The 21,497-nt window shown below is 46.1% G+C and overlaps 9 protein-coding genes across 9 annotated transcripts; 4 read left to right on the top strand and 5 right to left on the bottom strand.

Moving 5' to 3' along the window:
* Window positions 1–326: 326 nt before the first annotated feature.
* On the top strand, window positions 327–2,118 carry SJAG_02014 (eukaryotic protein). Its single transcript, XM_002173199.2, has 3 exons — window positions 327–604; window positions 901–1,853; window positions 1,925–2,118. The coding sequence occupies exons 1-3, from the start codon at window positions 587–589 to the stop codon at window positions 2,004–2,006; spliced, it is 1,053 nt and encodes a 350-aa protein (XP_002173235.2). The 5' UTR covers window positions 327–586; the 3' UTR covers window positions 2,007–2,118.
* Window positions 2,119–3,834: 1,716 nt separating this feature from the next.
* SJAG_02013 (tyrosine phosphatase Pyp1) lies at window positions 3,835–7,389 on the top strand. Its single transcript, XM_002173198.2, has one exon. It carries the CDS (start codon window positions 4,434–4,436, stop codon window positions 6,237–6,239), a length of 1,806 nt encoding a protein of 601 aa, XP_002173234.2. The 5' UTR covers window positions 3,835–4,433; the 3' UTR covers window positions 6,240–7,389.
* Window positions 7,306–10,768, bottom strand: SJAG_02012 (GTPase activating protein Gyp51). The gene has a single exon (XM_002173197.2). The coding sequence runs from the start codon at window positions 10,611–10,613 to the stop codon at window positions 7,620–7,622; it is 2,994 nt and encodes a 997-aa protein (XP_002173233.1). The 5' UTR covers window positions 10,614–10,768; the 3' UTR covers window positions 7,306–7,619.
* Window positions 10,769–10,812: 44 nt separating this feature from the next.
* Window positions 10,813–14,623, top strand: SJAG_02011 (hypothetical protein). The gene is made up of 3 exons (XM_002173196.2): window positions 10,813–11,568; window positions 11,629–11,763; window positions 11,836–14,623. The coding sequence occupies exons 1-3, from the start codon at window positions 11,343–11,345 to the stop codon at window positions 14,457–14,459; spliced, it is 2,985 nt and encodes a 994-aa protein (XP_002173232.2). The 5' UTR covers window positions 10,813–11,342; the 3' UTR covers window positions 14,460–14,623.
* A 13-nt stretch (window positions 14,624–14,636) lies between these two features.
* Window positions 14,637–16,179, bottom strand: SJAG_02010 (glucose 1-dehydrogenase). Its single transcript, XM_002173195.2, has one exon. The coding sequence runs from the start codon at window positions 15,690–15,692 to the stop codon at window positions 14,724–14,726; it is 969 nt and encodes a 322-aa protein (XP_002173231.1). The 5' UTR covers window positions 15,693–16,179; the 3' UTR covers window positions 14,637–14,723.
* Window positions 16,177–16,969, bottom strand: SJAG_02009 (monomeric 2,3-bisphosphoglycerate (BPG)- dependent phosphoglycerate mutase). Its single transcript, XM_002173194.2, has one exon. It carries the CDS (start codon window positions 16,873–16,875, stop codon window positions 16,231–16,233), a length of 645 nt encoding a protein of 214 aa, XP_002173230.1. The 5' UTR covers window positions 16,876–16,969; the 3' UTR covers window positions 16,177–16,230.
* Window positions 16,970–17,980: 1,011 nt separating this feature from the next.
* SJAG_02007 (enoyl-[acyl-carrier protein] reductase) lies at window positions 17,981–19,367 on the top strand. The gene has a single exon (XM_002173193.2). It carries the CDS (start codon window positions 18,146–18,148, stop codon window positions 19,247–19,249), a length of 1,104 nt encoding a protein of 367 aa, XP_002173229.1. The 5' UTR covers window positions 17,981–18,145; the 3' UTR covers window positions 19,250–19,367.
* Window positions 19,282–20,701, bottom strand: SJAG_02006 (pyruvate dehydrogenase e1 component alpha subunit Pda1). The gene has a single exon (XM_002173192.2). It carries the CDS (start codon window positions 20,656–20,658, stop codon window positions 19,438–19,440), a length of 1,221 nt encoding a protein of 406 aa, XP_002173228.1. The 5' UTR covers window positions 20,659–20,701; the 3' UTR covers window positions 19,282–19,437.
* Window positions 20,702–20,960: 259 nt separating this feature from the next.
* SJAG_02005 (hypothetical protein) lies at window positions 20,961–21,461 on the bottom strand (the record flags this gene model as incomplete). Its single annotated transcript, XM_002173191.1, has 1 exon — window positions 20,961–21,461. One exon carries the CDS (start codon window positions 21,459–21,461, stop codon window positions 20,961–20,963), a length of 501 nt encoding a protein of 166 aa, XP_002173227.1.
* Between the last annotated feature and the right edge of the window lie 36 nt (window positions 21,462–21,497).

The following is a 21,497-nucleotide window of genomic DNA, read 5'->3' as shown; positions in this document are numbered from 1 at the left end:
TGAATAGTCTTCATTTGGTGTTCATTTGGTGATTGTTTGTTCGCTGCTGCGGTCTTTGGAGTTATTAAGGTATGTGAGCTTGTTGAAATCGACTGTTACGGAGTGGTTCATATGATGATAAAACATTACAGACCTGTTCTGAATTTCGTTGAGGATAACCTATATTGCCTTTTTACTGAGAACCATTCAGTTGATGATCGATTTACATGTATTCTCCGGATTCGTTTGCTAACTTTGCAGGTTTTTGAGATGTTTTCGTGAAAGGTATTTTATGAGTTGTATAATTAAAAATATTATGTGTTTGGAACAAATTGTTCTAGGTATGGAATGGGTGTGAAGTGGGTGGAACAGTGGTACTTTGTAGTTGTGTGCTTTTCGTATTCTTTTCTGTCTGAGGAGGTGGTCGTTGTCCGTTCTTCCTCGTTTGAAATTGCTGGTTCCCTCTGTCAGTCAATTCTCTTTCATTTTTACCGTTTTGTTGCTTGCTCGACGATTCGTGGTTCTTCTATAGCGTTTCCGGTACTGAGATTGAAAAACGAAATTACCACCAAAAATTTCGGTCGATACGATACTGCGTCGTCCAAAAATGTCTGAGTTGAAGGAGGTATGTATGGAATGGACATGGAGAACGACTAGAACACCTTTTTGTGTTTGTATATGAAGGGTTGGAGGCATGAGACTTTTGGTAATGTAATGCTCGTTTGCTGTTTTCATTTTGGTCGTGGTGATGAACGGACAGAATTTTGTCTGTATACTGGATGCTTCGATCTTGACTATTTTTTTTTTTTTTTTTTTTTTGGATACTATTTTTTTCCCCTTCTATGTTACTTCACAATGTCTTGTTCAGTTAGCCATTTATTCAGCTGTCCATTTGCATGGTGTCTCTTACTGACGATTTAGTTGGTCGGATTCTTGCATGATGAGAATCCTCAGGTTCGCATGTTGGCCTTGCAACATTTGCTGCCTTTCACCATGCGGACGAACCCGCATTTTGACATCTTCCGGGAGGATGATTACAGACCGGTGAAGCAGTTGAAGGCTTTGTTAGTTGACAAACCCCAGATTGCTAGCCAGGCAGCTACAGCACTAGTGAACGTGTCGCAGAATCACGAGGTGCGACGTTACTTAATTGATGCAGAGTTCGTGCAGACAGTACTTGGTATCATTACCAACCCAGAACATGGCTTGGCGGATCTGTGCTGTATGCTGCTTTGCAATCTGACCAAAGAAGACGACATTGTGAACATGTTCGATATGAAGGTTCCCTTGCGTGAGTACTCTTTGAGCAGCAATGCCATAGACCAACTGATGGACTGTTTTGTCAAAGGTAGCAACCACGGTATCAACCAGTACGCAAACTACGACTTCTTGGCAAATGTGTTTGCAGACTTGACTCGTTTCGAGCGTGGCCGTAAGTACTTCACAGAGGCTCAAGCATACGACGATGTGATTCCCATTAGCAAAGTTGTTGTCTTTACCGATCACGCTTCGGTGCTTCGTCGCACTGGTGTCGCAGCGACCATTAAAAACGTGTGCTTTGACACAACCTTCCATGCATCGTTGATGGACGAGGACGGCATCAACGTGTTGCCCTATCTCCTCCTTCCTCTGGCAGGTCCGGAGGAGCTGAGCGACGAGGATATGGATGGCATGTTCGACGAATTGCAGTTGCTTCCCGACGACAAGAAACGCGAGCCCGACTTGTTCGTGATGAAGACACATGTTGAGTCGCTCATTCTCCTTACAGCCACTCGCGAGGGTCGTGAACACATGCGGCTTCGGAAGGTGTATCCTATCATCCGTGAGCTGCATTTGGCCGTTGAGGACGAAGACATTCGTGCTCTTTGTGATCAGTAAGTGGCAGCACAGACGGCGTGTACACGTCCATCTGAACGTTTGGATGGTATTACTAACGCTACTCTAGATTGGTACAAATGCTTGTCCGTGACGAAGAGCCCGTCGTCGTTGAGGAGGACGAAGATGATGTTCTTGTGGAAATCGACTAAACGATTAACACGGCAGCGAGAGGCTATGGTACAAAAATAAAATGGTTTTGGAGAGAACGTCTGCTTGTTTGTAAGGTAGAAAAATATGAGAGTGTAGTATATTATGTGAACGTACAAGATGAATGAGTAGATGCTACTTTGGTAGTCAATTCTAACACGACTCTTTTCATTCTAGGAGAATAATAAAAAATAGATAAAAAAGTAAATAAAAATTAATTAATTAATTAATTAATTAATAAAAAATCAAAAATAAAAATAAAAAATAGCTGAACCGAGCCTCCTGATTTTTCTTTTCTTTTTTTTTTCGTTTTCTTTCGTTTGCTCCTTTTTTTTGTTTTCTGTTTTTCCCCTTTATTCCCCTTATGTTCTCTCCACGCAACTCCCTCTATTCTATCCGTCCTTCCGTCCTCTCCACAGACCCTCTTTCTTGCTCTAACAAAATTTTCGTACCACCTCTCATCTACTTAGTAATAAAATATCCGATGCAACTAGTACTGGCATTTTCAACTCCCGCCCCTGCAATGGCATCTTGTAGCATCCACAGATCAAATCCCGTCCAGCAATTCCTCGAATCAAACCGTTCCGCATTTCTCTTCCTGGCCTAGTTCCACCTACGTAACTTCCTATCGACCAGGTATTTTCGCTGTACCTTGTTAGCCCTGACCCACATACCCCACTATCCCATCCCGCTTGCCCCACTTGAGCCTAGGAATCTTTAAAGAGTAGGACTGATGTCATTGCATGGTGTTGCAGCTAAACTATTTAACGGTTCAATTTTTCCGAGCCTATAGATGAACGTCGTAATTCTTTAAATCATCGCCAGCTAGTCAATTCAAGTTCCGCGTGTGGTTGCTTCATAAAGGGCCAGACTTAGGCTCATCCGCTTGTAAAGGGAACCTTCCGCACCATTATTGCACGCACAGACCATTGGTCTCCCTTGCCGGACTGCCCCCAACAACATGTCTGTTCATCCACACAAACAGCTACACATGTCCCCTGAAAGGTCGTCGAACCTGTCCCGTAGCGACGTCCCCTTCTGTGCTTCCTACGTCATGGTGGTGTCGCAAACATAGGATGCTTCGGCAGTTGGAGTCCATGACGTAGGCATCGATTACTGCAATTAGCGCGCTGATTGGCTGGGATGCCGCAAAGACGCCCGAGATCTTTTATCCTTCGTGTCGGCTACTAGGAATTTATCGTTACATTTTTGCGACAGCTGCGCCAACGCACTCACGTGTCGCCGCTCGCTTCGGCAGTTCATGCATCCTATGAACACTCTTTCCTGCACGTGGTCGTTTTATCCCTTCCCCCGTTGCTCGTCAACCAAAATCCACAAAGCTTGCAAACACTCATGTGGGCCCTTTCGTCAGTATTACATCACATATTAGCATTTTTGACACAGTATCATTTGCATCTCTGCCTTGAGAAGCATACGAGGTTGCCCTAGGTTGAATGGATTAGTAGCCTGTATGCACGCTTGAGGCCTGCTGGACCTATCGCGGTTTTCCAGATTCGGCTGACGACTTGTTTCTCTCGCCGTTTGTTGACACCACAGCAACAACGAGTGTCCCAAACCCTCGTTGCCTGCAACACCTTCCCCTTTTCATACACGTCATCAGCGAAAAACGCCTTCTTCTTCATTTCACCACGTCATACCCCGCTGCGACATGCTTGTTAAGCGATACGGACTGTCGATTCGATCAAGCAATGGGCCTGATACCATCGCTCAAGCGATGATTGGCTCATTGTTACAATTTTATTTTTTTTTTGTCGGGGAAATATTGGCCCACGTCATGGGATGGGTGAGACCGTAACTTTAAGTGGTGCAGGCCTATTTAAAGGTAGTCTACCACCGCTCTTAACTTTTTCCAGCTGCAGTCTGGGCATACTTAAAAAGTCCAACCTTGAACCGTTAATTTTGTGTTTCCCTCTGATCATGACCCATTCTCTGCTCGTACCTCTATAACAAACGCATCTGCACCGGCATTGTTTTTGATTTGACAATTCATACGCAAGAACTCAAACGTCTTTTTACGAACTACTACTGTTCCGTAAAGTTTTGCTCTATTGCCACGTGGAAACAGCTCGTATCTCAACGTGTGCTTTTTTTATCCCGCGTATTTTTGTCCCATTTACCCATTTGCGTCCTTTAGACTACAGACGCTTGTCTATTTCTTCATTCTGAGCGCGAACCCCGTTGTTTACACGCGTTTGTCGTCCTATTTTGTTCTGTATCTGTGCGTCTGTGCCTATCCCTATATCTATATCCGCGTCACCTCCACCTTTTTTTGTTAATCCACTCACTGAAGACTAAAAAAGCACTTTTGAGTGATCCTTTTTGCTTCCTTTCAATCTTTCCCGTCCTTGCCACGACCATCTATCTCACTCTCACTTTCTCATTAATATCATCATCTGTCCGCTTCATTCATGGTTCCTGGACACTTTAACGCGATGATGCCCGCTTCTCCCATTGTGTTTGGTCACACAAGTCCCGGCCCGTTTCCCAATGAAAGTCTCAGAAAAAGCCGGACGTTAGTGCCAGCAGTCGTTCCTTCATTCGTGTCCGTCTCTGGATTTAAGCTTCCTACCTCTGGTCCTTGTGTAGGCCCACTATCCGAAAGCCGCTGTCCCAAGTCGAGCTTTACCATCCCTCTCACTGATTTGAAAAGTATAGTCGAGTGCTGCACCAAGCCCGACTCGCACTCAATTATCATTGATCTTCGCACGTTCAGTGAATTCTGTGAATGCCGTTTGTGCGGCTCCATCAATGTTTCCGTCCCCGCGACTCTCCTCAAGCGCCCACGCTTTAATGTCTCAAAAATTCTGCAGACGGCCTTTGATCCCCGTGGTTCGTCACACCCGCTCGATGACTGGCAGCATCTCGAGCATGTTTATCTGTGTGTGGCCTCGTGGACTGCCAGCAACATTGCTCTTGCAGAGTCTCTCGGCAAGAAATTCAAAAACGAGTCGTTTTCTGGCTCTGTGAGCATTTTTGACGGCGGTTTTGCGTGTATTCGGTCTCACTACTCCGCGCTAATCGACGACACAAAGCTGGAACCGACGGCTGTCCGTCCTGTACTGTCGCCGGCCAACTCGCCGGTGGGTTCGTTTTGTGAGCCCAAGAATGCGGCAACTTCGACTACTCCGTCTTCGGCTGCAGCTGATGCTTCGTCGAAAAGACGGAGATCTGCCGACGTACCCTGCTGTATATCGCTGCAGGGTCTTACTGCTCGTCCTTCTGGGTTCTTTTGTCCACTTCCACGCAGCGAACTGGCTTCCAATCCTTTTGGTGCCAACTTGGCTACTAGTCCTTCTCTGCTCACACAGTCTGGCGAAATGACCGATGTAGCGTGCTCCTCGCTGTACCGGAAGTTTCATTCCTTGCACCGGCTAGAATCCGAGCGGTTTGTTTACAGCGCCGACAAGGGTTCTGAATGGTGCACCGTTGATGCGATGAAGCCTGCCGCTTACTCCAAGAACCGTTACTCGGATATCGTTCCTTACAACGTGACTCGTGTCCATCTCCCCGACTCCTCTGATTCTGATGACTATATTAATGCCTCTCACATTAAAACTCGTAAAAATGAGTACATCGCCTGCCAGGCACCAGTGTCGAGCACGTTGAACGACTTTTGGCTAATGGTGTGGGATAATGTTGGCACTTCGGGCACCATCGTCATGCTGGCCGGTTTGTGCGAAGGTGGCCGCGAGATGTCTGCGCCTTACTGGCCCAGCAAGCAACTCAGCGAGCCCATTCGCACAGAGAGGTTTGTCATTCGCTCGAAGTCGGTCACAGAGGTTCCGGAGGCGTGTTGCACACTTCATGTTTTAATTCTGCGTGATGTGGAAACTCAGTCTGAAAAGACTATCAACCATGTTCAGTATCATGCTTGGTCTGATTGTTGCTCCCCAGAGGACATCTCTTCGGTTCTTCGTTGTCTGAAGCTTGTTAACGATCTCCCTAAAAATGGACCGCTAATTGTTCATTGTTCGGCAGGTGTCGGAAGAACAGGGACGTTCATTGTCCTCGACTCTCTCCTTCGTTGTTCTACCATTGAACTGCAGTCAAGCTGTTCTCAGAGCTCAAGCTCAGATCTTGTATTTGAGCTGATTAACAACATTCGCATGCAGCGCATGAAAATGGTGCAGACTTTTGCACAATTCAAATTTGTTTATGATGTCGTTGAACGACTTTGTCAGGATGATTCTCTCGAATTTGCTTTCCTGTCATAAGCGAGCGCATGAACGATTATATATCTTGCCATTCCGAAACCAAACTCAAACATCCCTTTCCTGATGCTCTATCCTTGTCCGCCTTTTTGTCCTAGATTTCCCTTGTGATGTGTCTCTTGTCTAGTTGCTGAACCAAACCGCCCTTTCAATTCATTATCGTTCCTCACGACAGCAATGACCCCTTCTTGTGAGATGTCCTGTCCGTTCATGTCTGCCTGCGTTCCCAAACTAATGCGCTTCCTCGAGCACCTTATTCTCCGGTGCTTCGTTTCAGCGAAGTAATCGTCGAAATCGTGTGCGGACCGCTAATGGCTTACGTATTGGAAATTCCGCAGTGACTTGTGCGTCTTTCGTTTCCAGCCCTCCGCATTCCCTGCTCGTGTGTTTTTGAACCGCTTTAACTTTTTAATTCCCAGTCTCGAAGATCGTGACGACATCTTAATTTGTTTTTTATTACATTTGTCTCTCCTCTTTATTTTTTTTATTATTTTTTTGTTTAGTATTGACTATTTGGTCAGTCCTATATGAGAATACTTGCCCTCATGGGTTTTGTTATTTAACGACATCGAACCTCTGCATTTGCAGACCTTGCTTTCAGTGATTTTTTTAAATTGTGCTAAGTTGTGCTTCCTGTTTGTTTTTAAATGCTTGCTCATAGTTAATTCTGTGCAGCATACAACTGCAGGTTGTCGTTTTTTGCTTCATGTGCAAAATCCACTGGCCTGTCTAATGTATTCTGCAGAGGTATGTGTATGTCTGCTTTGTTTGTTTAATGTTGGGCTACGTTCCCATTGCCGTCAAAGTCGGTACTTAGCAACAGGCGACTCCATGTTCGTCGGCCTCCATGCAGAGCTAAGTTTGCTCGTGGAGACTACTTGTTGATGCCGAGCTAAGCCTCACTTTGTGTCAGCCCGCATCAACTTTGTTTGCGTATGCGAGGCTCACTGTATTTTATATCTAAGCGAGTTGTTTCTCGCTTTCTGTTACTCTTATTTTCTTATAATGATTCTGATGACATTCCTGGCAGGCTTAGTCATTTGTCCTTGCTTAGAGAAGAAGTCGAAATGTCTGTTTTAAATGTTTTACCCCTATTCATACAATGTACTTTTATTCACGCTGATAAAACTCATGAGACATATTAAAGCATTACCTTAAAACAAAATATTCTTCCATCTGCACTTGCGGTAATATTTTTTTTTTAGGAAACGTTAATAAATAAATTAATGATGAATGTCCATATGAATGATAATGCATCTTTTAATGACAGAATACGGTTGGTTTCTCGTTCCCCAAAAACGGGGTTTGTCGTTTGAAAATAATAAACAACTGAAACAAAGTATTGGAAAATGGAAAAAGTATTTAACAATACGCAGGAACACTTTAAACATCAGAAGCAACGGTGTTCTGAAGACGTCTCCACTTTTGAAGAGCCACGGTATAGTCGCCATCAAGAGTAGCAAGGTTAACCTTGGCTTCTGCAAGAGTCTTTTCCTTTTCAAAGAGACTATCCTCAAGTTGTTGATTCACGCCCATAATGTCAAGGTTTTCTGCAATGGCAGCCTCCATTCCCCCACGAAACTCTTCTTCAATATCACGCTGTTGCTTCTTGAAAGACTCTTTCAGTTGCTCAATCTCAGATCGTAAATGGGCTTGAATACCAAGATTGCGTTTCATATCCAAGACCTCCCGTGTGAAAAGAGAGCTCATTCGGCGGTGCTCCGTTTGCAGTGCTTTTTTCCGATGTGAAAGTTCTTGCATTTGCCTTTTAAGCCGCTCGTGCTCTTCCGTCAATGCACTAAGTTCTTCCTGGAGTTTGCATTCCATATTGTACTGATCGTCAAATTGGCGACCGTAATAATTAACTTGCTCGTTTGTGAGAGGGAAACTTCTCACCAACTTCATTAACAACAAACCATACTGACTGTTGGCATGGAACTTTTGAAAAATGTCTTCTTTGAGAAAAGAAACGAGAGGAGCAACGCGGAGTTTAAGCAAATGCCGCTCTTCCTGCTTTAGTAATGCTAGTGCAAAGTACAAAAGCACATTGGGACCATACACGAAAACATGGTCGTATATATGGGCAGCCAAATCCAAAGGAAAGCGATAGGCGAAAAGAGTGAGGAACCACTCTGACGCGTATGCGCAAGGATCCAGTTGCTCACGATAAAAATGAATGGCCAAACGAGGCATGGTGTCCTCAAGTAACCGGGAAAACTGGTACATCAACCTACTAAGACCGTTCATGCCAGGAGAGAAAAGTGAACGTAATCCATACTCTTCAAATAATAATACAAAGGCTTGGAAAGCTTCCTCTTCCTGTAGGTATAGCAGCAGGGTGCCTGCAATCCAAGACATGCCTTGAGTGTAACCAACAGCAGGATCATGCACTGCGTATGCTTTCAGAACACGGTGAAGCACTGCGTGAGGAGGCTCCTCTTTCGCACTACCACGTTTCATTGTGTTGGACACAAATCGTCCAAGGGTTTCTTCAGAAAATGTGCGACTTAAATCTTTACAGATTTGTTTATCCGAAGGACACTTTTCGGTAGAAAGAGCACGATAGTGCAGATCTTTCCTCGAATTCAGCAAGCCTCTTATAATTCTCCACAAAGCTGTATGAACGTGCGGAGATGTATGCGAAGTCAAAACGGAATCCAAAACTTCTGACTGCTTAACAAGAACTTCGAGGGGACGATCCAGAAGTTGTTTCAGTAATTCAAATAAATCAGCATTCGCTAATTGCACCTTTGACTTTTCGAGCATATCGTGTAAGGCGTACTGAACGGAAATTTCCATTTTGTCTTGCTTCTTTATAAATTCATAAAGGAATGCACAGCGCAAGCGATGAATGGGAAATTCGATTTCTTGATCACTGACAAAGTGTGCATTTGCAGCGATGTGAGTAGAGGTAGGTGATTGGATTTCCTCTTGTGTTGCTAGCGCAGGCACAGCGCTCTTAGCAGTAACTGGCTCGGGCACGAAAACATCATTCGCGCCGCTGGATGAAGGGGCAGTTGAATTCGCTTCGCTGGCAGGATGAACAACGATGTTAGGAATGAATTCCGTTCGCGGAGGGAGAGGAGGCTTGTTGTTTAATGCGTTGGGAGTAGATGTTCGAACGTTTTTCGGAGTGGCTCCCTTAAGCTCGTTGAACATACGCTCCATTTCCATGATTTCATTTTGAATATTAAGGGTAGATTTGGGTCGGGAGAAAAGATCATGCACGGGAACTTGGTTAACGAGCGACGGTACAGAACGAGGACGCACCGGTGATGATTGTTGTTCATTAGCATAAAGCGTATCTTGGTTCTTATCAAAAGTTTCTTTTGATTCAGGGCTCGCTGCTGCGGGTAAAACTTCAGTCGCAGGCTTGACAGCTGGCGGACTGTTTACCACGGCCGAAACGGTTGAAGAAGTTTCAGGAATGGGAGAAACTGTTTTATCTTCAATTAACCGATGCACGTTTGCAACTTCAGGAACGACGTCTTGTTGTCGATAGTGTTCATGATCAGAGAAAGCCTCGCGAAGTTCGGTCCGAGTAGACACGACCGAAGTGAAAGAATTTATTGACCCACTAGCAACGTGTTCACGGGGTTGCGTTGAGCTAACCGCTGACTTGTTCTTGGCGGCAGCAACAGAAGCAGCGGCAGCGGCAGCAGTAGAGTACGACTCCGCGACCGACTTCCAACTATCTTTTCTTGTCACTTCAACATCGCTTGTTTGAGTAAACTTGGCATCAATTGAGCCGGTCTCCGAGGACCTCTCCGTCATAGATGCACTTTCGTGGATAGGCTCGGATCCAGTGCTGGCTCGCTGTCCTCTTGGTTTACGTCTTCTCGACTTGTTCTTCGGAGGGATAACGGGAGCTGAATGGTTGGTACTAATGCTGTCTACGGGACTCTGTGTGAGAGAATCATCTTCCGACAAGCCCAAAAGGGAAGAAGATGACTCGTCAACAAGTTCCTTTAATCTTTCCAGTTCGTAGAGCCCAAAACTATCGTCATTAGCAGTACTGGAGACTGGTGTGGATCTGTTTCCAGTCATTTGCTGTGAATGTTGTTCGTCCTGGTTGTGTTTAGGAGGTTCATGAAATTGTTCCTTATGCTGGCTTAGCTTTAATGGTTCCGGACTTTCACGAGCTTTCGGGGGAGTTTGCGGGAGTGAATGGGGGTTTGCTTTTGGTGCATGTTTGCTCGTAACGCTTGTCCTATCCGGATCGTCACGCTGTTCTGCCAGGGCATCACCAAAGTCATCGTCGTCGGTGAATGAGGTATCACTATAGTTACCGGTGAGGGCCATTTGCATAATGGAAGCCTCGTTGAACTGCTCCTGTGGACCACTTCCAAGCAGAATTTGATCGTTTTCAAGTGTCATTTTGTTTGTTTCCCCTAAATGTTATAAACCTAATTAGCCTAGTCAAATACAACAGCAATTCCTTGAACAATTGCCAGCATTAGAACACCAATGCGACCACTCAAGCGAAACAATAGTGTTTGGGAAACAAATATAAGAGAAAAAAGGGAATTGGTCTTTTAGGTGGTATTGGTTCTGGGAAGGTTCGCCTTAGCCATCATGGTAGTTTAAAGACACCAAACGCGACATCGAAACACACACCCAAATAGTACGAGAAACAGCTCATACTACGTGTATATTCACGCTAATATGACATCGTGTATTAGTAGATGATATTTTTGCGATAAATTTAACAATTGCCTGTAGGAATGGATTTCGTTTGGCTTGTTGCCTCTTGGTCCTAAAAGCCACCCTTAACAATTTGCTAGAAGAAAAGCGTAAAAGGCTCTTTGGCCTGTATTGAGTGCTTATTCATGCTTTAATATCTGTATTCACTGTGAACACGACTTGGATGTCCTGTTTCCTGTGCGATCTGCTTTCAATTGCGCTTAAATAACGCTGCTTCTTTTACTAGTAGACAGTCTTTAATCTTTTTCCTGTTTACTCAGGAAAAATACCCTTTAATCTGCTGGACTGAAGTTAACATATACCTTGTAAATATCTCAACATTATTACCTCTTGTCTTTTTGTTTTCTTGGATTTTAATTCTTATTTTTGGTTCGTGGTTAATAGAGCTCATCCATTGAGAATATGAGAGCAGTGTTAGGCTTGAGAAATCGATTATCGAGACTCGTTCCTTCCCGCAAAACTACTCGTCTGCTGTTTAAGCCTGTTCTTGCACTTTTCATCTGCGAGATATTGGTGCTCATTAAACCTTTCAGCAAAATCATTGGTCCTTATGCCTTTCTCATCGTCACTATACACTGCCTATTCTTTCCCATTCGTCAAACTGCTGGTAATCAGCTTGTCGTCGTGTGTAAGTTACTTCGCTCTGAAATGCCTGTGCTTATACACAAGTACTAACCCATTTTTCAAGATGAGGGACTCTTAGGACTAACAGTTGGCTTGATATGGGCAGTAATCTTCAAGTTTTTAGCGGTTGCCGCCAACAAGAATGGTGCTAATGGAGCCCCCCTTCTCGCGATTGGTCTTACTATGGGATCGTTTATCTGTAAGTATATAGTAGACTAACATGCACTCTGATTCGCCTTGTTTTATTCATTTATCGATGCTAACTGTGCAGCCTCCTATGTTCGAAGCCGCTATGGTTACCGCATTGCTTGCATCATCTGGATATTCACGGACTGCTTTTTAATGCTGGGGGATCCCTTTGGAACTACAGTTCCTCATACCTTTTATTATTCGCTTACGTATCCCTCATTGATAGCTGCGGGTGTTGTTCTGCTTGTAACTTTCTGTGTACCACCCATTCAAACTGCAAGCGATGTCGTTGTTCGTTCTGCCGTGGAATATTTGAACGAATGCGCCAAGTGCGTCGATGTGTTCATGAGCGATGTGAAACACTGTTCATCAAATTCAAAAGAGCTAGATGCCATGGCAGCATCCTTATTGAAAAGTTTACGCTCTAAGCTCGACACCTTTCGTACGAATGCTGCTGCCTCAAAGTTTGAGGTGAGCTACTCCTATCTTCCTGTGACCGCGTATCAAAACTTCCTTTCACATTACGAGAAACTGTATACTGAATTGTCTTCCTGCATTAGTTCGAGTCTTTCACTGCAGCGAGCATTTCGGCGAGAGTTAAACATGCACATTCCTCAACGCATGAGTACAACCAATTCAGACAAACCTGCACCATTTGTTTCTCCTGTAAACGACCTTTTTATGGCTCAGCACCGCATTCAAAACGATATTCCAGTCCAGCATAGCGCTCATTACTCTCAAGCGAAGGAAAGCATTGACGTGTTTTTCGATCGATTCTCTCCAACTATTGCGGCACTTACTGATTTCATGAACAAAGGACTCGCTATTGCATCGTCGACATTGAAATGGTGCAATACAAATGAAGGTGGAGAAGCAGTTACAGAAGAAAAGCTGGCTACTCTAATTGAATCCATTTCAAACGCAAACTTGGTTCAAAAGAAGAGCGTCCATGAAGCACTTCGAGTCGCACTTGTTATAAGAGCAAAAAGTCTGGGAAAGGGAAATAGCTTAGAATCGTCAATGGAGATTGATGACTTACTATTTTCTGGCGCCTTTTTCATATTCAATCTCTCAGAGCTAGCAATTGAGGTTCGGAAGCTACTCATTGAATTGTATGCGCTGCGCAGTCAACGCGCACCTAAAAAGAGATTGTTTTTCTACTCGACGGGTGTCCGTGATCTAAATTACAGCGGTGCATTTTTGCCTGTGCTTGAGACACCTTTTCACAACCCGGATTCCGCAGAAGATGCAGAAGACGATGATGCTGTTACATCCTCTGATTACGACGACATGGAAATGATTACACGGAAAACGACCAACTCAAGGGATCCACATTGGAAGAGGAGAATGTACCAATGGTTCTACATTCTTCGTTTTCGCGCTTGGCGATTAACACGTTGGTGTGCGAAATCGAAGGATATCCAGTATGCACTTAAAATGTCCATTGGTATCGGGTTGCTCAGTATCGTTGCAGTTCACGGAAGCACAGCTGCCAAATATCAAGACTGGAATGGTCAATGGGCACTGATCTCTACGCTTTTCGTCCTTGAAGTTTCTGTTTCCGCTACACTCCGTGTTGGACTTTTCCGTGCACTCGGAACCTTTATTGGCGCTGTCTTTGCTTATGTCACATGGGAAATAAGTCGTGGGTGGAGCTACGTTATTGCTGCCATTAATTTTCTCGCAGCGTGGCCTGCTGCATATGTGATGTATCTATCCAAGTTTGCCGGTGTATCTATCGTATTTTGCATCACTTTCCCACCCATCCTCTATGGTGCTTATTTAGGTTCGTCACATAGCGCGTTCGTCTTGGCTGTCACACGCTTTCTCGATGTAATGGTGGGCATTACCATGGCTGTCATCGTGAATATACTGATTTTCCCCTACGTTGCTCGCAGCCGTCTTATCAATGAACTCGGTAACGCCTCAAGGCAATTGTTTGAGCTCTACAGCACGCTTTCGGAAAACATGCTTGGAAATCGTCACTACGCTGATCCAGAGTTGTGTGAGCAAATTGAACAGAGGATCCAGCGCAGTCTAAGTTCTGCGCGAAGTCTGCTTGCACTCACCGGTATGGAGTTTCGACTTAAGGGTCCTTTTCCCATCCATCTTTTCGCTAGCTTAATCGGCCGTCTTGAGCGATTAGGCAATCGCTTGTTAGTGCTTAACACAGTCCGCTCACACTTTAATCTTGGACTCTACCATGAAATCGTCGAACAAGTGCTACTGTATAGAAAGGATCTAATTGCGACTATCGCTCTCACCATTTACATCCTTACACACAGTATTACACAAAAGGCACCCGTCCCTTACTTTGTCCCATCCTGTCGGAATGCTCACTTCAATCTACGTGAAGCGATTCTGAAGAACTTGTTGAGCAAGGTTGAAAGCAATTCACAACAACAATCAGCCTCCAATAAACAGAATAGCGGTCGTGGTGGTCTTGCGGACCTTTCATTTTCTGATTTCGACACTGCTTTCGGAGAGTATGACGAAGAGGCCGAGAATACTCTGAAGAAGATCGACAGCAATCTCATCAATGCCAAGAAAACGGAACCATTGTTGGATGAATACAATGGTGCACTGGCATACTACGCTGAATGTCAAGTCATTGAGGAGATTGTGAACGACTTGGAATTCCTCTTGCAACTTGTCAAGAAGATCAATGGCGAGAACGATGTCAAAATTTGGCACTCCAATGTTTAACAATTAAACCGGACAATTTACACGCTGGCAACTACTGTACCCACTCCCCCAATTAATAGATTCGCACACTGTAAATAGAAATGGGCATTTTTAATTCAATATAAATTGTCAGGCATACCGGTTCTTCACTACACCGCCTACTTACAAACTCGCTTGTCTGTCCCCACGCTTCAGTAATTAATACTCATAGATTGATTTCATTAAAAGAAAATCCCAGACTTATCTAAATGTATTTACAAGTCCAGGTGACTCCTCAGAAGGCGTTTACTGAGGACCATCCTCAAGACCGTAGAAACAATTCTCATTGCAGAAAACTTTGCTCCAATTGAAACGCTTGCTGACACCAATGTTATCGATGGCCTTCATCTCGTCATCAGTCAAGGGAACAACGAGGAAGTTGCTCTTAATTCTGTTGGCATGAACAGACTTAGGAATAACCGAAGTACCGCGCTTGACTGCCCAAGAAATAGCAATGTTGGCACCAGTGACGCCCTCACCCTTGGTCTTGGCAATGTCGACAAGAGTCTTGTGCTCAATCAACTTGGGAACGGCATTGCCGTAAAGAGCATTTTGGTTGGCCAAAGGCGAGTAAGCGGTGACGTGAATGCCAAGCTTCTTGTGCTTCTCAATGAACTCCGTCTGCTTCAAGTAAGGATGAGTTTCCATTTGGTGGACGGCAGGAGGAATCTCGGCAACCTTCAAAATACGATCCAACTCTTCGTTGTTGAAATTGGAAATACCAATGTTCTTCACCTTGCCGGACTTCACAAGACCCTCCATAGCCTTCCAGGTGTCCTCGAGGGGAATTTCGACAGTGATGGTGTTGCCGTCCTTGTCCTTGGGAACCAAGTCATCGCCGGTCTTCAAAGAAATAGGCCAGTGGATGAGGTAAAGGTCAAGGTAATCAAGTTTCAGCTCACGCAAGGTCTTCTCCAAAGCCTTGGGGACAGCCTCGGGAGCATGAGCATTGCACCAGAGCTTAGATGTGACCCAGATTTGGTCACGAGGGATTCCACTCTCCTTGATACCGTCACCAACCTCGTCTTCGTTACCATAAATGGCGGCAGCATCGATGTGACGGTAACCGTGCTGCAAAGCGTACTTGACTGCCTCTTTAGTCTCGTTGGTGGGTGATTGCCAAGTACCCAATCCAACAGCGGGGATCTTGTCACCCGATCTCAAAGTAAAGTACGTCGTCTTGGCGTTCTCAAAGTAGTCATTTACAGAAGCCATTTCGTGTAGTCGTTAAAAATGTTTCGTCTAAAAAAAAAAAAGAAAAAAAGAAGATCAAAAGAATTGAGAACCAGAAGCTCTGACTTTCGTCTAAAAGAGTGGAAGAAAAGGTTGCAAGCAAAAAAAAAAGTCAAGTCCCTAGACGTGTGCTAAAGACGAGTCTGCTCAGGCGACAGATCGCTGGTCTTTATATATCTGTCGGGAAATAATGCGCGTTACGTAATGATGACACAATAAATGACGAAATCGGCCGACGCGCTGGTTGATCGGCTCCCTTATAGATTCGTCCAGAAACAACTCAAGCAATTACCTAATCCCAGCGCAACCAATCACAAACAGCTGCAACACAAGACAGACCTAACAGACGAAGACGGCTCTCGCGAGAAAAGGAACAAAGACAAGAAACCCCAACTCAGCCAAACTGCAACCAAAAGCACCAAGAAGACACCGAAACCACTACTGCTACTACTACTACACCACACAATGTGATAGACAAATGGGTCTGTCATTCTAAATATCTAGTTCATCACATAACAATCTAGTTGTCAAGGATCTCCTTGGAGACGTACTTGCCGTCCTTGTCCAAATGGTAGACAATGGGGACACCAGTGGAAAGCTCGCGCTTGACGATCTCCTCACCGGAAAGACCCTCGAGCTCCTTGATCAAAGCACGCATGGAGTTACCGTGAGCGGCAATGAAGACCTTCTCACCCTTGAGGATGTGGGGGAGGATGGTCTCCTTGTAGTAAGGAAGGACACGGGCAACGGTGTCCTTCAAGGACTCACCGTTGGGAGGGGGGACATCGTAAGAACGGCGCCAGATTTGGACTTGCTCGGGACCCCACTTCTTACGGGCGTCATCCTTGTTAAGACCTTGGAGGTCACCGTAGAAACGCTCGTTCAACTTCTCGTTGGCGATGGTTTGAAGGTCAGGTTGACCAACCTCCTTAAGCATGATCTTGCAGGTGCTTTGAGCACGTTGAAGAGCAGAAGTGAAGGCAATGTCGAACTTCAAACCGCGCTTGGCCATGCGTTGACCACCGATCTCGGCCTCCTTGATACCGTTCTCAGTCAAAGCAGGGTTCTTCCAGCCAGTGAAAAGGTTGAGCTTGTTCCACTCGGACTCACCGTGACGGGTGAGGACAAGAAGGTTGGGAGCAGCGGCAGTAGTAGTAGTAGACATGTTGTAAATAGATGAAAGACCAAAAAGAAGTGATGGTTGATGTTGTACTGGGGTCGACTGGGACTCCTTTTATACCCTCTCCGGCACCCTCAACGATCCGTCTAGAAGATTTTCCGTGAGTGGTCGCTCCATGGCCTATGGCGATACCTCTCAGGGGCAGCGGCGCCTCGGTTGCGGAGTCGACCACTCATTGGCATTCGGGAAGAGGGGCGCGACGTCAGGATACTTGGTGGAGTGGAATTGCGCGCTCGTAGAACGCTGTGGAACTTTCATTGCGCACGCTAAAAAGCATTGTATGAGTATACATGGACGAATTGAAGAATGAAAGAAATGACTTTCGTTAGAACAGTAAGAACTAGTTTCTGCAAATAATTGTTTTCTTTGTCTAAAATGCATGACGTCAGGCAACGCAGTGCGAATTCTGCTTCTGTGACTGCCAATTCGGAGAAAGCTTAACGGAAGTCGGCGTCTGAGTGGCTCTCGCTTCGGAATATTTTGCAATGCAAGCCAAATGTTTCTCCGAAAAAGGATCGACAGCGTGATAACCTATCGCTCTATGTGGCTCCGACGCGTTTCGCTTAACGTAAGCATGACGACACGCGTACGCTTCCGAAACTATATATAGGAGCCATGTCGCACACGTTTCGGCCCTAGTTGGCTTGGGTACTCAAGGTTAGAATATCTACTGTATACAGTTCTCTGCACGTGTTTTAGGCACGTGTTACTTGCTCGATTGCCTCACCTCTTGCTTGCGGACGCGTTGAGTGAGTTTTGAGGTTGTCACCGTTAGTATGATAATACTAGCAAATTTTTTTGGCGCCTATGAGGGTGAGTTGCGTGTGCAACTCCCGTGGTTGTTTTTGTTGTGTTTGTTTGTGTCGTATGGATTATTTGCAGTGAGGTTTCGTGATGTGGAGGCATAGGTGGTGGTTTTTGTTCATAGTTTTCCTCGAAGGTTGGCCGCCGTTGTGCGTGCTCTGACCGTGTCCGGATGCTCAGTGATGACTGTGTTTTGCAGCGCAGTTCTTCGAGTTTGTCCCCATGGGGCGTATGATGCGTGTGTGTTTATCGTGTTGGTGCTGACATCAACGTGTCATAACTGTCACGGTGTACTCTGGTAATACTGAACGCTCAAAATGTGCGAGACAGGCTCCGAACGTTCTTCTTCTTCGTACCTGTATAAACAGATTAAGGGATAATTCTTTTGTTTTCACTAAAGAAGTTTCTCGTTTGTTTGTTTTCCCACTACACCAGCAACACATCGTCTAATATGGCATTTGGTGCCACACGAATTGCCCGTCAAATGCTTGGACGAGCAATTGCATATTCCGAATACGGAAATCCTAAGCAGGTGCTGAGATGTATACAGTACCCTGTACAGCATTGCTCTCCTGAAGAGCTTACTGTTCGTTTCCTAGCGTCGCCCATCAATCCGTCGGACATCAACCAAATTGAAGGCGTCTACCCATCCCGACCATCGATGACGACAGACCTTACGCCTAACACACCCTCAGCTGTCGCGGGTAACGAAGGTGTTGTCGAAGTCATTGATGTTGGCAGTTCACTTCGTGATCGTTGGGAGCCCGGTCAATGGGCTGTTATGTCGACGACCAACCTGGGCACATGGCGCACCCATTTAACGACGAAACCCGAAAACCTGATTCGCGTAGATCAGTACGCGTTTCATAACGTGCAAGAGGCCGCTTCGCTGACCGTCAATCCATGCACGGCATTTATGTTGTTACACTCAGCAGTCAAGTTGCAACCAGGTGACTGGTTTATGCAGACCGGTGCAAACAGTGTTGTGGGCATGAACATTTTGCAATTGGCCCGGCACTTTGGTTATAACAGCATCAACATCATCCGTGCGCGTCCGGATGCCGAAAGTCTCAAGGAGCGTTTGAGACAGTTGGGTGCTACATATGTTATTACTGATGAGGAGCTGATGCAGCGTTCAGAGATGAAGAAACTGGTACCCAAGTGGACTGAGAATAATCCACCCAAGTTGGGTATTGACTGTGTGAGCGGTCGTACAGCGACAGAGATGTCAAAGTACCTTGCCAACAGCGCAACCATTAGTACATACGGAGGAATGTCTCGTCAACCACTCGGCATTCCGGTGTCGTTGCTTATTTTCAAGGACCTTCGCTTCCACGGCTTCTGGCTCACGAAGTGGAAGGATGAACAGCCCAGTAAGTTCCGTGATCTTGTAATCCAGATGCAGGAGTATTACCGCAGAGATGTATTGCACTCTCCTGACGTTGATCTTGTTGATGTCGATGCAAACGCTGAACCTGCAGACTTTCTCAAACCCTTTACGGACAGTATCGGTGCCCATGGAAAGAAGGTGATGCTGTTCCACTATGATAACTAGTAATTACGTTCGTAGTACCAGAATTTACGAGTTGATGCATGAAACATATATAACGTGTTCTTTAACGTTGTAGCTATACTCACCTCTTTCGCTCCATCAAAAGGCCGCCCGCTCTTCACTAGTACTCCTCACACACCCCCTCCTTGAAGTAGTCTACTCAAAATTACTCATTCACACATTATTGCAACTTACTCAAGCTCAGTGCGAGCGCGGAAATACTTGGGCTCAGTGCCCTTGGCGTAGATGTCAGCAAAGAGGTTGGCACGAGTAGCCTCGGGGAAGGGACTAGCCTCAGCGGCAGCGACTTCATCATCGACGAAGGCACGGACCTTCTTTTCCAAACTCTTCAGTTCGTTAGCGTTAGCGACACCCCATTCCATGATTTGGCGCTTGAGACCCTCGATAGGATCCTTGGTAGCACGGACCTTTTGGATCTCCTCACGGGTACGGTAAGTAGTACCGGGGTCGGACATGGAGTGACCACCGTAACGGTATGTAACGAACTCAACAACCAAGGGAGTTTGGTTCTTGAGAGCAAAGTCCTTAAGATACTTGCAGGCGCGCTTAACGGCCAAAACGTCCATACCGTTGACGCGAAGACCAGGGATATACTGACCACGCTTGTAGTACTCGGTCATGGCAGAGGAACGCTCGGCACTGGTACCCATACCGTACTTGTTGTTCTCACAGGTGAAGATGGCAGGGATGCCCCAAAGCTTGGCCATGTTGAATGCCTCAAACACTTGACCTTGGTTGGCAGCACCATCACCATACATGGCAAACGTAACGTTAGGCTTGTTCATGTACTTTTGGGCAAAAGCCAAACCAGCACCCAAAGGCACTTGAGCACCGACGATACCGTTACCACCGTAGAAGTTGGGACCAAACATATGCATGGAACCACCCTTACCCTTAGAGACACCAACTTCACGACCCAAAAGCTCGCCGATAATAGCACGCACAGCGACACCGCGCATGTAGGCGAGACCGTGGCAACGGTAAGAAGTGATGATCTTGTCTTCAGGCTCAATGGCGTTTTCCATACCAACGGCAACGGCTTCTTGACCAACAGACAAGTGGCAGAAACCACGAATCTTCTTGGCCTTGTACAAACCGTCAGCGGCCAGCTCCAAACGACGAACTGCAACCATGTCCTGGTACATCTTCAGAAGCTCGTTCTTCGTCACTTCCAGGTCCAACGAGGGGACGTCCATCTTGTAAGCTTCGTAAGCATCGTCATGAACACGAACCGTAAAAGGCTTGTCACCGTCTTCAGGAACTGCAGCGGCGTCTCCCGACGTCGTAGCGGCAGCAGTTGTAACAGTGCGGAATCCAGGGACGACGCTTCTCGTCGTTTGCAGCATGCGACCCATCGAGCGGGCGCTGCGGATGCTGCGTGCAAAACTCATTTCGTGCGCTTTGTGTTTTGTTCGAGTTGAGTTTAGCTGAGTCGAGTTGAGATGGTTGAGGTGGAGGTGGTGGGGGCAGATGGCATCGCTGATGAAACGTGATGCGATAGACCTGACTTAGAGATTAGGCGGTGAAACGGTGTGAGACTGGGGGGCAGCTGAGGGCTCCGAGTATGGGGGAGATGTGATAAAGGGCGCTCAGACGAGCGCAAATATCAGAAGCGCAATTAGAAGCAAGCAATGAAAATGTCGAATACAACGGAGGAGCCTTTGAGCCCGTGGCTCTTGGGCCGTGTCATCGCTTAGCTTCGATATTCGCAGTAAAACAACTGAGGCTTTGTATGCGTTAAACGAAATTGCTCCTTACGTTCGTCTACGAGACGAAGAAGCTCCCTTCGGTCAAGCTCTAATTCTTCGGCTGCTTCTCGTTTCTTTCGCTCAAGCTCGGTTCGTTCTTGCTCCTCGAGCTGCTGGCGTTCTTCTTGTAAACGCTTAGCAAGTCGCTGCTCCAACTGCATCCGACGCTGCATTCTTGAATTTTGCCGCTCTTCCTGGGTTTCCCGTTGAATTCGACCCAACGTGCCCAGCAGTGCTCCCATCATTCGTCGTCCACGGACGGCTTCTTCGTTCACGGCCGGTTTATCGACGTCCATTTTTTGGTCCTCCTGCTGCTGCTGCTGCTGCTGCTCGGGTTGCGGGGAAGGCGATTCGATTTTCACATTGTTTGGTTCAGGCGACTCGAGTTTTACGGTAGTCTGCGGTTGTGTTGACAGTTTTTGTGGGTCTGACGACGGAGTGTCCATCGTTTGTTCGCAAATTCGTGTCGGAGGTTGCGTAGT

Source organism: Schizosaccharomyces japonicus, assembly GCF_000149845.2.
Source record: "Schizosaccharomyces japonicus yFS275 unplaced genomic scaffold supercont5.3, whole genome shotgun sequence".
Lineage (NCBI taxonomy): Eukaryota > Fungi > Ascomycota > Schizosaccharomycetes > Schizosaccharomycetales > Schizosaccharomycetaceae > Schizosaccharomyces > Schizosaccharomyces japonicus.
Note: the sequence above shows the minus strand (reverse complement) of the source record. Positions and strands in the feature narration are given on the sequence as shown.

Coding starts and splice junctions, on each gene's coding strand:
- SJAG_02014 (XM_002173199.2), top strand. Junction 1,854..1,924: donor ATTCGTGCTCTTTGTGATCA/GTAAGTGGCAGC, acceptor ACGCTACTCTAG/ATTGGTACAAATGCTTGTCC.
- SJAG_02013 (XM_002173198.2), top strand. CDS start 4,434: ATGGTTCCTGGACACTTTAACGCGATGATGCCCGCTTCTCCCATTGTG.
- SJAG_02012 (XM_002173197.2), bottom strand. CDS start 10,613: ATGACACTTGAAAACGATCAAATTCTGCTTGGAAGTGGTCCACAGGAG.
- SJAG_02011 (XM_002173196.2), top strand. CDS start 11,343: ATGAGAGCAGTGTTAGGCTTGAGAAATCGATTATCGAGACTCGTTCCT. Junction 11,569..11,628: donor TAATCAGCTTGTCGTCGTGT/GTAAGTTACTTC, acceptor CCATTTTTCAAG/ATGAGGGACTCTTAGGACTA. Junction 11,764..11,835: donor TACTATGGGATCGTTTATCT/GTAAGTATATAG, acceptor CTAACTGTGCAG/CCTCCTATGTTCGAAGCCGC.
- SJAG_02010 (XM_002173195.2), bottom strand. CDS start 15,692: ATGGCTTCTGTAAATGACTACTTTGAGAACGCCAAGACGACGTACTTT.
- SJAG_02009 (XM_002173194.2), bottom strand. CDS start 16,875: ATGTCTACTACTACTACTGCCGCTGCTCCCAACCTTCTTGTCCTCACC.
- SJAG_02007 (XM_002173193.2), top strand. CDS start 18,146: ATGGCATTTGGTGCCACACGAATTGCCCGTCAAATGCTTGGACGAGCA.
- SJAG_02006 (XM_002173192.2), bottom strand. CDS start 20,658: ATGAGTTTTGCACGCAGCATCCGCAGCGCCCGCTCGATGGGTCGCATG.